General features: G+C 41.1%; 2 protein-coding genes across 4 annotated transcripts in view; both read right to left on the bottom strand.

Moving 5' to 3' along the window:
- Nucleotides 1–3,145, bottom strand: part of mmp28 (matrix metallopeptidase 28) — a 30,348-nt gene extending 27,203 nt beyond the window's left edge. For 2 of the 3 annotated variants that reach the window (XM_038693420.1, XM_038693419.1), the window contains exons 1-2: nt 2,883–3,145; nt 1,035–1,111 (exon numbers count right to left, since the gene is read on the bottom strand). In XM_038693420.1, the coding sequence (XP_038549348.1) occupies nt 1,035–1,111; nt 2,883–2,999 (194 nt within the window). In that variant the 5' untranslated portion in view covers nt 3,000–3,145. Of the gene's footprint in view, nt 1–1,034; nt 1,112–2,797; nt 2,819–2,882 lie in introns of those variants that run through there. The other variant, XM_038693421.1, reaches the window with a different exon arrangement.
- A 223-nt stretch (nt 3,146–3,368) lies between these two features.
- Nucleotides 3,369–11,895, bottom strand: taf15 (TAF15 RNA polymerase II, TATA box binding protein (TBP)-associated factor). Its single transcript, XM_038693422.1, has 16 exons — nt 11,745–11,895; nt 11,004–11,028; nt 10,821–10,854; nt 10,634–10,712; nt 10,354–10,411; nt 9,665–9,801; nt 9,399–9,570; nt 7,737–7,771; nt 7,157–7,189; nt 5,910–6,019; nt 5,569–5,698; nt 5,366–5,473; nt 5,171–5,240; nt 4,967–5,046; nt 4,649–4,790; nt 3,369–3,793 (listed from the first exon to the last, which is right to left on the bottom strand). Exons 1-16 carry the CDS (start codon nt 11,752–11,754, stop codon nt 3,754–3,756), a joined length of 1,263 nt encoding a protein of 420 aa, XP_038549350.1. The 5' UTR covers nt 11,755–11,895; the 3' UTR covers nt 3,369–3,753.
- Between the last annotated feature and the right edge of the window lie 782 nt (nt 11,896–12,677).

Here is a 12,677-nt window from a genome sequence, read left to right on the forward strand (position 1 = left end):
TGCTCGATGAATTTGTATTTATACACCACTTTTCTGGACCCCAACCACTCAAAGCACTTTACAACACGTCACATTCACACACATACACACACACACAGTAGCCCCTTAAACCTAAACGTAACCATCATACCTAGATGCCTAACCATAACCCTAATCTTAATGTAATTGGTACCTGAACCCAAAATCTTAACCCTCAAAAAGCACCTCAATTTTTGTCCCCACGGTGACAATCCTCCTATCAGTTAGGGTGCATTCTGGTTAAAATCCCCACCGGGAAAGCAACATGTAAACACACACACACACACACATTCATACACTGATGACAGAGTGCTTCCTATCAAAAGTGCTCATCATAATACTAAGATCATCATCGAGTAATTTGGGGTTCAGAATCTTGCACAAGGAAGACTTTGACTGGACTGGGGGAACCAGCGGACCTCCTATTACTAGACGACCCACTCTACCACCTGAGCCCCAACCACCCCAAGTACATCGGCAAAACCCTGACCCACTGTTGCACAGTACGACCATGACCTGTACTTACTTTATTTACCAGAGACAGCTGACAGTAGATCCCATTAGATCACGTCACTGTGCTCCAAAGCTACCAGATTTTGATTCTGATGAACATGCTGACACTTGCTTTTCAACCACACACAGTTTACTACCTACTAACACTAACACCCAGTCCAAACAAAGCTTTTCAATCTGTTTCCATTATAGTACAGTCAGCATACAGGCCAGAGAGTGAGTTTCTTGAAATTCCTGGATGGTTCAGAGAGGGTTCAGGGGAGGTTTCTCAGGTTTTACTGCCCTGCACTGACGTTCAGCCTCGAGGCTTGTCCCACACCGAGCTCACCCTCCCCCCGATGAACACAACCAGCTGACTCTGATCTGCTGTATCACTTGGTTTTAAAATCACAACACGTTCATTTTAGGGCTTCTGATGAGCCTTTGTGATTTCTACATTGATGCTGGCTCGGGATCGTCACCAAAAACAAGCTTTAACTGATGAAGACCACATTACCACCTACCAGATAGCTGACTGCATCTCAGCTGCATTGTGGATGTGGTTGTCCTGATGGAGATAGCCATACTTTTCCAGAAAAACCTGCAATTGTTAAAAAACTTGTTAATACTGATTCAGAAATTCTCTAACTAAACATATAAACCCAACAGAAAAGTGGTTTCCAGTCATTATTACATCCAAGCGCCCTTCTACTTAACCTATACTTTAAAGAGACTTTTTGGATAATATGGTTGATTTTACAGACCAACAACCTCACTGTAAGCTTTGCTTCTCATAAGAACAAAACTCTAGTAAACCCCCAAAGAGACAACCTCCCCACGAGTAAGGTAGTGTAAAGAAACTTTTCCATAGCTGCTGTAAGTTGCCACAGTGTACATAGATCTGGACCACATATGGAAGGGAATTCCCTGGGGTGTCCCAGAAAATTCATAGTTATTATTTCCGCAAGAATTTTATGCAAACGTGCAAGCTGAGAACAGTTTAATAACACCTATAAAAACTGCCAAAAATGAACCAACTGGGTACATCACAACAGATGTTGCATTGTGGTTTGAGCTTAGCCATGTTGATGGTTTAATATTAAGATCTTGTGTGTGTAGCAGGTTTCATGTTCAGACAACGGCAGGAGTAGCTATGATTACAGATGTGGTGATGAAATTAAAATTGTACAGATCACAGATGTGCTTGGCAAACAAGAATGTGCAACAAAAATATCCCTTTTAGAGACACTGAAACATGCCAGAGGGCTTTGTTTTATGTAAGAACAAGACCACAGTTGTGGAACACACGTAATAGCCTCATGATATATGGTCTTACAACTTTGATGAAGAACATGTAGCTTACAGATGCCCATCAAAGAGCTGCGAAATGAAACGCGTGCAGTCCAAACCACATCGAGACAATTAAATTGTAACATCCCAAAAACACCCTGGGAAACAATTATTTGTATTTTCTTTTGAAAATGGGCTCAGTCTCCTTGTATGTCACTGTACAGCCGACATGGTCTAAATGTGTCAGTAAAAGGTCACATTAACGGTTCTTGTAGACAAAAAAACTAATCACGCAGCAGTGTTTCTTACACTTTGAACTTTTCCCCAGTGCTTAGAAATAAATTTCCTTCCCTTTAAATATGTATTTTCTTTTCCTCTGGTCTTATTAAAATGCAATATATATATGCTACAAAAGTGTTGAGGTGGTAACCATTCCCTCTGTCACAAACAAAGCTTACACATTTGATGTTGGCAACACAACAAAGCATAAAGAATTATTACAGCAAGGAAATATGTCATATTAGCAATATTTGAAAAATTATACACTATTTTTCCCCCCACAACTAATTCACAATGACTGTACAGTATGTTATCTTACATGGTGACCTGGTTTATGTTCAGAGGTCTAACGTTAAAACTCCAATAAGAAAAATCTAAATTAATTTTAATTATTTGGGAGTATTCCCAAATATATAAGTGTTGCTAAAAGTACCAACACCACCATTTAGGCTACAGAGCGTTTGAAAATCCAATTTACTGTTTTACAGCCGTCTCAAAAACAAAAACAATAAAAAAAAAAAAAAAATTAAGTAATGTTCATGTCTTCAAGTATAAAGGCAATTAAACTTAACTACGTTTTTTGAGCCGATTTGAACCTGGTCTCCAAACACATCATGGTTGCTAGCATGACTACAGGTTACATTTCCTTATTCAGCAATTTGTCTTATTATATGCTGTTCATATTTTACATTTGAATGTGCCTTCTACTAAGTCTTACTTTTTAAAGATAGTCTACTTTAAATTCAGTTATTTGTGCCCCTTCGCCGAATCTAAAAAAACCCCAACACTTCTGACAGCACCACCTCGGGGTCCAGCGGTGAACCTCCGGCAGTCTGAGCGGTGATGAGGGTCACAGTGAGGATCCAGGCTGCCCTCATGTCCCGTCCATCTCCACACCGGTCCGGAGGTCGGCGGCTCATTGCGGGACAACCACACTATCAGCACTCTGCCGCTTGCATGGCGCATTTCGGTCCTGCTGATAATTTTTTTCCCCTTGTTGGCTTTCGCTGTCAGTACGTGACAGCATGCTGCTGCTCGCCTAACGTCTCCATCCCTGCGGACTGACGGAGCCTATTCAACAGGCAGGACTTTCACAGGGGGAGGGCCAGCGCCGCCCATCTGTGCCAGAGGGCTGAATGATACCAGCAGAGCCCTACTCTTCATACTGTGCCCTTCATGTAGTTTCCAATACAGCGTTTTAAGCGCGGCAAATGACGGGTATGAACTCAAAGAAGAGATCACGGTTTTTAATATTTTGAGAGAAAAAAAAAAAAAACACACACACAGAATCCAAGTAAAACATTTTATTCCGTTCATACAAAACAAAAAAAAGGTACGAAGTCTACCTCACAACACATCTGCAACTAGAATCTGAGAGAAAATTAAAAGATGTACAAAGAAATAAAACAAAAAAGGGGGAGAAAAAAAAAAAACCAAACAACATTTGACCACATGCCAACAGTGCCAATCAGCCCCCAAGTCCCTTCACAGTAGCTCAACACACCCTTCCCCTCACTTGTAGATGAACAGTTATAGCTGGGATATATTGGCTACAAAAACAAGGTACACAAATCAGAATATCTGATCCATCACCTTCCCCAATCCTAACACCCCCCAATTTCCCTCCCTCCACAGCAAACTCAAGGGCTGGAATGGTTTCCATCTGCTCAACACTTAGTATGGCCGGTCTCTTCTGTCGTCTCTGCGGTCACCTCTGCGGGGAAAACACAAATGTTTCAGTAACCAGCTGACAAGACAGACATCCACTTGATTGTCAATGAATTAATCATCTGAACAACACAGATGAGGGTGAAATATGTTGTCTGCTTGTCGTTCACCCTGCCTTTCGTCCTTTAAGATGTGTAAATGGATAACATCATTTGCTTTCAATTTAAAAAAAAAAGAAGCAGACTGTCCTTGCTTTTACAGCCACCCCCACCTTATTAACGCAGTACTTCACCTTCAGAGAGCTGCAATTTATCAAAACCTGCCAACACTCAAGACCCTCCATAACAGAAGTGGAGGATGTAGCATGAATATTTAGACACTTTGCAACTTGGCTTCTTACTAAGCAAGGATTTAAAATGGCTCTGGTTTATTGGTGGAACTGCTGCTTGAAGTGTTTTCACACAAGCAAAGTGATGCATTCAAGTATGCTCTAGTCAGGCAGTATGCACAAAAGGAAAAGAATGATGCTGGTGAAATGCATCAAAAAACAGTTACATGTCAGAATTGTTTTTTTTCCTGCTGTCTTTAGGTTTACCAAACGTTGGCCTTTTAATGTCCAACAGCTCAAGTGTATTTCACAGTATAAAACAGTGGGTTTCTTGTATACTACCTGCAAAAACAGTATACTGTAGAAGGTTGGTATTTAGCATATACACTGTATAAAAATGGGATGGCATTTATCTTTAAGCCAAGCTACAGATTCTGCATTTGTTGACTGATCTTAGACAGGCTGCGCCCTCTTCTGGTCATACCATCAAACTACATCAGCAAAGATTACAGATCGTGTTGGTATCCTCAAGATCAGCTTCCAACAACAAGTGTGTTTTTTTATTTAACCAACCTTCCTCCCATTTTGTAGCCCCCGCCAAATCCTCCGCCGCCGCCACCACCTCCGTAGCCTCCGCGGTCTCCCCCACGGAAACCTCCACGCCCTCTGAAGCCACCACCTCTGTCACCGCCGTAACCGCCTCTGCCTCCACGATCTGCAAACAATGACGTCAAACTGCTTACAACTATTTATTCAAACATGTAACTTTCGTGGCCTAATGCTTTTAACTTGCTGTAATTTTGGTGCACACGTGTTATTTTTAATCCTGCATGTTTAGAAATGTGAACACTAGAGCAACTTTCTACAGATCAATCTAGTCAATGCACTCACCACCGCCTGCATCTCCTGGTTTGGGCGTGCCACACTTGTTACACTCTTGCCTTCGCGCAAAATTCATGTTGCCACAAGAGCTGAGGACAAAGAAATCACACATTTTATACAAAGTCACAACTGGGGCCAAATGAGCCCCAATGAGCTGTAAATTTGAACTTTTCCTTTAACTACATAAAAAGCATGACATGCTCTCATACAAACCTGTTGGGACAGGGCCAGTCTCCTCCCTTAATGTCAAAGCTGGGTCCACTACCACCACGACCTCTGAAACCTAACAGCAACACACATTGGTCAAAAACGTCAGAGCTGCAACATTAACACAAGCACTTCTATTTATGTCAAAACCAGATTTGACATTCGCTACTTGAGCCCTGGAACAGCTTGAACAATACCCACCTCCTCCTCGCCCCCCTCTTCCACCGCCGCCACCCCCTCCTCTCTGTGTGAACTCAGCTCTGCGAGTGGCAAATGATACTTTGATGGGTTTGCCATTGAACTCCTTGCCTGAAATTAACAAAAAAAACAAATGAGTTAGAGCGACGCAGAATGATGAGAACGAGTATCATTGGAGAACTTGTAAAGCACGCTGGTGCCCTTACCATCAAACCAATCAATAGCAGCTTTAGCAGAGGGTGGGTCATCAAATGACACTGTTGCTTCTCCTTTTGGCCGACCGGTGGCTTTGTCAGAGTAGATGTTGATCATTAGCAGGCCGGTCTTCTTGTTCACCTAAAAGCACAACACCACCACGTGATTGTCAGTGCTCACGTTAGCATTTAATATCTGTGACTGGTTTAAAGCATCAAGAGTTCCAACAAACCAAAAGCAAGTAGAATGAATTACCCCCCCCAAAAAAAACACACCATTGGCTGTTAATCAAGTCCTTAGGATACATGTTACAATATAATTTAATTAACATGCCAAGAGACTAATTCAATACCTTGATGATACCAATTTGCTTGAAGAAGTCGCCGACTTCCTGAACGGTGGCATCTTCTCCCAGTCCCTGGACAAAAATGGTGTTGTTGTCAGAGTTGTCCTGCTCACCATCTGAAGAAGAAAGATAGGAGACAAGACTTGATCACATGAATGAAAATATGAATCTATGAGAAACCGAGGAAAATTTACTCTTGGTGACTTATTGTAGAAGCATACCAATCTGGGAGTTTGGGGAATATCCATGTTCAGTTCATTACAATTTATGATCAAAACTTGAAACTTTATTTTTTGTTAAAGCAGGGTTGTGGCTCCTTTTTTAATCAAGTTCAATGCTTTAAGACATTAAGACCTCAACAAATACAATTTAAGACCACACAAAAAACTATTTCTTTGATAGAGAGGAGTTTCCTATAATAGGTTTATTACTTTGCATATTCCCGAATCAGGTAACAGAGCGACAAATACTACAATATGTCATCATTTAATTTAAGTGAATAGTGCCTGCTCGCTGTGTCTCTGGCAGTGACAAAACTGCTCAAAGTCAACTGTCCAGAAGTTGAGGGACTCTGAACTTTCAAGTCTGCTACATGCCAACAATGCAGGCATTATATAGCCCCACAAGTAGCCACTGAATACCGCTGTAACATTTTTAAAACTCGTGGTATTCAGCAGCTTTCACCCCACGGTGCCCGACGTGAACTTAACCACCTCCAGAACCTCCCTACAACCACTTTTCATTAAACTCGCATCTCCCCAACTGCCGATAACAAAATGACACAGCCAGATGTCAAGGTTTGTAGCTAACAAAATAAAAATTAATGGGAGGGGTCTCACATTGTCTAAAACTAACTTAAACATAATACACACTAATTAGATGTGTTACGATAGTCAATTTTCTCGCCAGCCTTAAACACACTATCTGCAAATTTAACACCCAAATCCAGTTTACGGTAAATTTAAGACAATTTATGACCTTATTTTCTTGATTTGATCTCAAGACTCTAAAGGAGCTGCAGGAACACTGTAAAGTTACACATTTCTAGATGATAGATTCCCAATAGATTGAAGTAAGGGCACATCAAAGTCATCCCAAATGGCCTGTGCCATCAAGCAATTTCAAAAAGTGGATAGACATTCTGATATTAGATTACAGTGACTGGATAGAGTAGGACTGATTGATCAGTACATGGTTATTTAATCATGTGATGAAAAAAAAAAAAAAAAAAAGCAAAAAAAAAAAAGACTTACCTGGTTCATCCCTTGAGCCGTAGTCTCGAGAGCCTGTAAAACAGAGGAGAGGATGGAAAAGACGACTTGAGCAAGGGGACCTTAAACACTTTCACACAAATTATTATTAACTTTGTCCCTATCAATGCATAATGATAAAGAAAATTAAACAATGTCCATGTTTACAGCTCTCTGATGGGTGTTTCCATACCGTTGCACCGCATACCAACACCTTGCAACAAGAACAGAAGTGTTCTGTTTTTCTTGAGCTTACACCAGAAATGAAAACCACCAAAATGTCTCCAGAATTAGAAAGTTTTTCCCTTCTTCGTCCTGGGAACACCTCTGACATTACAATCAGCCCTCGTCTTCATGCAACAATACCATTATTTTACAACTCAGGCTCCATGTTCTTTACCATATCTGAAGTCATGTATGAGAAATCCTGCTAAGAATAATAGGTGGAGTCCCTTGGGATCTGGACATGAAAATGGTGGCATTCACTGTTTTTTTTTTTTTTTTTTATAAATCCCCTGTTTTCTTTTTGCTAACTCAAGTTCTTTCCTCCCCCACCGACACAGTTCTGATGCTCGTCACTTACCACCGTAATTTTTGTAGCCACCACGGTCACCACCTCTGCAGAGGAAAAATTGGAGATATGATGGCTTTTCCTTTGTCCCAACTGAGAGCTCAAAGCTCCCCTACATCCCCATCAGTATGCACTCCTGCCAGGGTGTGCGACTATGGTGGAAATGTCTCACACGAGGAATACGTTAGTCTTTGACATTAGAGATCAATGAACAGACGACTAGGCAGCTCTGACTGAACAATCAGGCAGACGAGGGAAGACAATGATTACATGTCACTGGGTCTCCATTTACAAAGAATTTGGTACTTTTTTCTTCTTTACATGGCCAGATTGAATACCAAGTGCTGGAAAACCAGCGGAATTTGTTTTAACATGATAAGCCAAATTGGTGTGAAGGGGTGTAGCAACGGATAAGCAATCCACTGAATGCATTTATGAGATCCTTTATCTGAGGTCCAAGTTTAAGTTCAATCACTCTGAACACCTGTAGTATAAAATGTAGATCCATGTTAACACAACACACATGTTCTCCATTGTCAATTATACAACACTTGAATGAAACCTGTTGAATGTGAAGCAGCTGAAGATGTGGCTCCAGGTCTAAGGACATCGTTTCAGTAGTTTCCATTGTTCAATTATGTGGTCCTCCGCGCACAAGAAACAAAATTGAGTTTCTGGCGACAAAACAAAAGTATGGCTGCTGGAGATAAACTTTTGATTTCTTTTAAATGGTTTATGGCTATATATAATATGTACAACAGACAGAAAAAACGTTGTACCGGTTGGCTCAACAATTTAAGTTCACCAACATGTGGAGCTTTAAGATCATACCAAAGCCGGTCTCGAGAAGAAAAAAAAACCCAAGGAGGGAAAGTAGTGGGTACCTTAACTCATCTCTTCAAAGACAGCGCTAACCTGGGGGGAGGGGGGCGGACGGACCATAGTTTGCATCTTAGTGTGGAGCACAGGTTTGTCCATGCTTAAAGTACTTATGATAGTTAGTACTGCATTATTCTCCTTAAAGAAACGTGTTAAGGTACGGCTCTTAATTTCACTAGATACTGTACAGCCTCTGAAAATGATACTATGCCCTTGCTGATGGAAAAATTGGCAACTGTTCTGTTGCAAAATATACTAAACCCGTCCCAAAGTCTGGGATAATATGGTTGTCCAACTGGTCTCTGGTGCCTTTAAAGCTCCCATTTGTGCAGGCATGTTCAGTCTCCATTTCTTTTCTTTAAAGACCCCAAAAACAAGTACATCCTTAGAGGGTCAAACAACATTTACTTAACCACCACATGTGTGAGTACCCATCACTTGATCTTAACAGCAATGTGGATTTAAGACCAGTATGTCTTACGTAAAAACCTCAGGTGAATCAGGTTTTGGGGGGCAAGTTTCAGGCACCTGGAGCACAATGCAGAGGGGTAGTGAACATTACCAATGTGATCTGTGACAACTATAGATGAATCAGGTTTTGGAAAACAAAAGAAAAAAATAAAAAAAATAAACACACACATTACCAGAGTTTGGGGATCTGTAGCATAAAGCAGATGAAATTATCTATGTGGATGTTTTGTAGTTGATGAGTGATGTGTTGAGTTACAACGAATCACGTCTCATATTTTAAGGTGTATAGAGGTACCTTGGGGGCAGTGGCACTATGCAACTTACCCCATACCAGGAGGTCCACCTCTTCCGCCACGGTCGTATCCACCGCGGTCATAACCGCCACGATCATAACCACCACGGTCATAACCACCACGGCCTCGGCCTCTGTAGGCCCCTCCTTCTGAACGGTCTCCTTGGTCACGTCCGAACCGCCCACCCTGACCACCACTTTCACCTGGGCAAAGAAAGATCTCATGAGTAGATACACGACCTGACATTAAGACTAGAATGCAGATGTAGTCCATATTAAAAGATCCAGGTATTTGTACTTTCACTCCATCTTCCATAGCTGCCACCTCCTTGCCCTTGGCTACCATAGGAGCTTTGCTGCCCATAGCTGTCTGCTGCTTGCCCCTGGCCAGCATAGGAACTTGGCTGCCCATAAGACGTCGACTTATCGCCATACCTTGTGGGTTGTAGGAAAATCATTAGCACAACAGAGATGCCAAATATTTAATCCTCTTTCAAATCAGGCAGGACAAAATTTTAAAAAGCGTATTAGTTTTCTAATCTAATGACATTCAAGTTATTGGTTTAAATTCTTTAATACTGTACTGCATTATATTAAAGCTGTGGTAGGCAATTTTAGAAGCATTTTGGTATTTGTTGAAATTCTCTTATTTCAATAAATCAAATGCTCGGACACAAAAAAAAATTATATCTCTCTCCATCCAGGTATCCGTAGCTGTCACAGGCATGTAATAAGTACAGCCAATCATTTCACTCCGTCCAAATGAAATAACTACCTAAGCAAACCCTGCCCCAGTACTTACTGCACATAATATGTTTTGATGGAGTGGTTTTGGAGGGAGGGGGTGTGTTTTCCAAAATCTAGATATCCCTTGTTAATTCTTTAACGTTGCCTACCTCAGATTTAAGGTTGAGAATCATGTTGCAGAAAAATCACAGAACCCAGAACAATTTAATGTCTCTGAAGAAATTGATATTGGCATCTTACCCAGATGAGTCCTGACCGTAACTTCCATAGCTCTGTGGCTGAGATTGGCCATAACCGTCTGTCAAGAAATTAGAGATGAGAACTTAAAAATAAATAAATAGTTTAATTATCTTCTGGTATATGCTGCAACACATCTTATCAAAATGTGATTAACTGTAGACCCCACAGCAAGGTCACATTTTAGAGGAGAATTTAACAAATTTAAGAGGCATCCATGCCATGTACAGTGGTTTGACCAATCCCTGTTGTTCCACAAATGTCTTGATATAAATAGACATACCTTGTGCTGCACCTTGCTGTCCATAGCCACTGTAACTCTGTCCCCCATAAGAGCCACTGCCATTTCCTTGACCATAACCCTGTCAACCAAAAGGGGGGCAAAACAGTTAGACAGCTTTTAATGAAAAAGCCAAAACTAAATAGCACAATACCTACAGCTAACAGATTTATAATAATGTGGGTCTTACCTGCCCGCCCGGCTGACCACTATATGATCCATAGCTGCAGACACATTGGAAAAGAAATTAGCTTTCCGGTTTTGGTGCACTCAAAACCAATTATCTAGCTCAGTTATATGTTAAACACGCTTTGAATAGGAATGTGCACAACGACTCAGCCACGAACAGGAAATTAAAGTAAGGCCTTGTTACCTTTGTGAGCCGCCGTATCCCGAATCTAAAACAGAAATAAATCAGTTTAACGTTGCTCGGGAAGAACTAACTTGCTAAACAGTGTGTTAAATAGCAAGGTGACTAAGCAGCTAATAGCTACTAGCCTGGAGGAAGCTTTCTTGAGAAGGAGAGCTAACTAACACGCAAACAGGCCCTCCTTCACCACGCCAGGAAAAATGGCGGTCAATTTGGTCTCGGCTTCGGCTAAATGTTGAAAGGGCACACAGGTTTACAAATGCGGTCCATTTTCGGTACAAGTAGCTTTACAATAAACTGTTAAAATGCCAATGTTGCCAACTCGTATTAAGACCATATATGTTCCGGTGGGGCAAAATGTGTGCGGTTGAGCAGGGAAACAGCATCGGTATAAACAAAGACACACTCATGCTCGCTATGGTAGCTAAAGTTAGCCGCGACAAGGCCCTGCTCAGTCTGCGACATTTATGACGTTACTACGCCAATTGTGGGTATGTATTTACATTAGCAGTGTGATCATAAAGTAACCTTATGAACACAACGTTTAATCAAATACCCGATAAAGATACTTTGGTTGCGCTGGTGAAATATGAGCTCTGTTCCAGGAATTAGACGAAGCCCTTCTTCTGGCCTCGCTTCTGGCCACTAACTTAGCTTTCAATGCTATTTGACCCACTTTTCGATAGCCGCACAAAATCAATACATAGAAACTTCACAATCAATCAGAAAGACACGTTGACTTACCAGTGGCCATTTTGTGACGTTATATGTATAGTTTAAAAAACAATGAAGTATGTTTCTTCGGATTAGCTGATAAAAACCCTGGTTGACATCTACGCAGCACCACAGAGCTGAACACACTGCGGCACTTCCCTTAATGCAGCTTCTTCTTCTGCCTGCTGCAACGAGCTGCTCCCATTCAAGGATAACTTATTATGTCGCCACCTACTGGTTCAGAGCGCTAATGAGGAAATGATACTCTGACGGGGATTTAAATATCAGGGACATATAACCACACCAGAGGCATGTGTCTTATCCACTGTCCCATCGCCATCTTATAGCATTATAGCATAGAATATAAAACATAATATAGTATTAGTATAGTATAATGTAATAAATATTATAGAATTACAAATGCTTGTGTAAGAATATTGTACGCTTAGTGATATATATGAAGTGTGTGGTTTGATGATTTACACAGTGACTTGAGGGCTTGAGGTCAATGTTTGGTGGTTGTGTCTGTAGGCTACTTAGCCTACTTAAAATCTGTTCACACAAACACAACAACTCACCTCCTATGTGGGATAACAAGCTGTGTCACACAAGGTAAACCATTACATTTTGGGTTGAGACTTGTTTTTTGGTTGGGTTAAACCTAATAAATGTAAGTCAATACAATGTAATTGTTTGAATTGAAATGACAAGCTGTGTGTGTACGTCTTTTTTTCAGCTTATGTCTAATTAATAATTACACAAATTGCAATTTATTACTCTTCTTGCTGTCACAAGTCAATATGTCTACCATGAAGAGGGCCAAATATAAAATGTTTTATTTATGATCCATGTCAACCGCTTATCCTGTACAAGGTCGCGGGGGGGCTGGAGCCAATCCCAGCTGACATCGGGCGAAAGGCAGGGACAGGTCGCCAGTTCATCGCAGGGCCACACATGGACAAA

Source organism: Micropterus salmoides, unplaced genomic scaffold (assembly GCF_014851395.1).
Source record: "Micropterus salmoides isolate LMB-PRFRI ecotype aquatic unplaced genomic scaffold, ASM1485139v1 Ms_hic_scaffold_3, whole genome shotgun sequence".
Taxonomy (NCBI): Eukaryota; Metazoa; Chordata; class Actinopteri; order Centrarchiformes; family Centrarchidae; genus Micropterus; species Micropterus salmoides.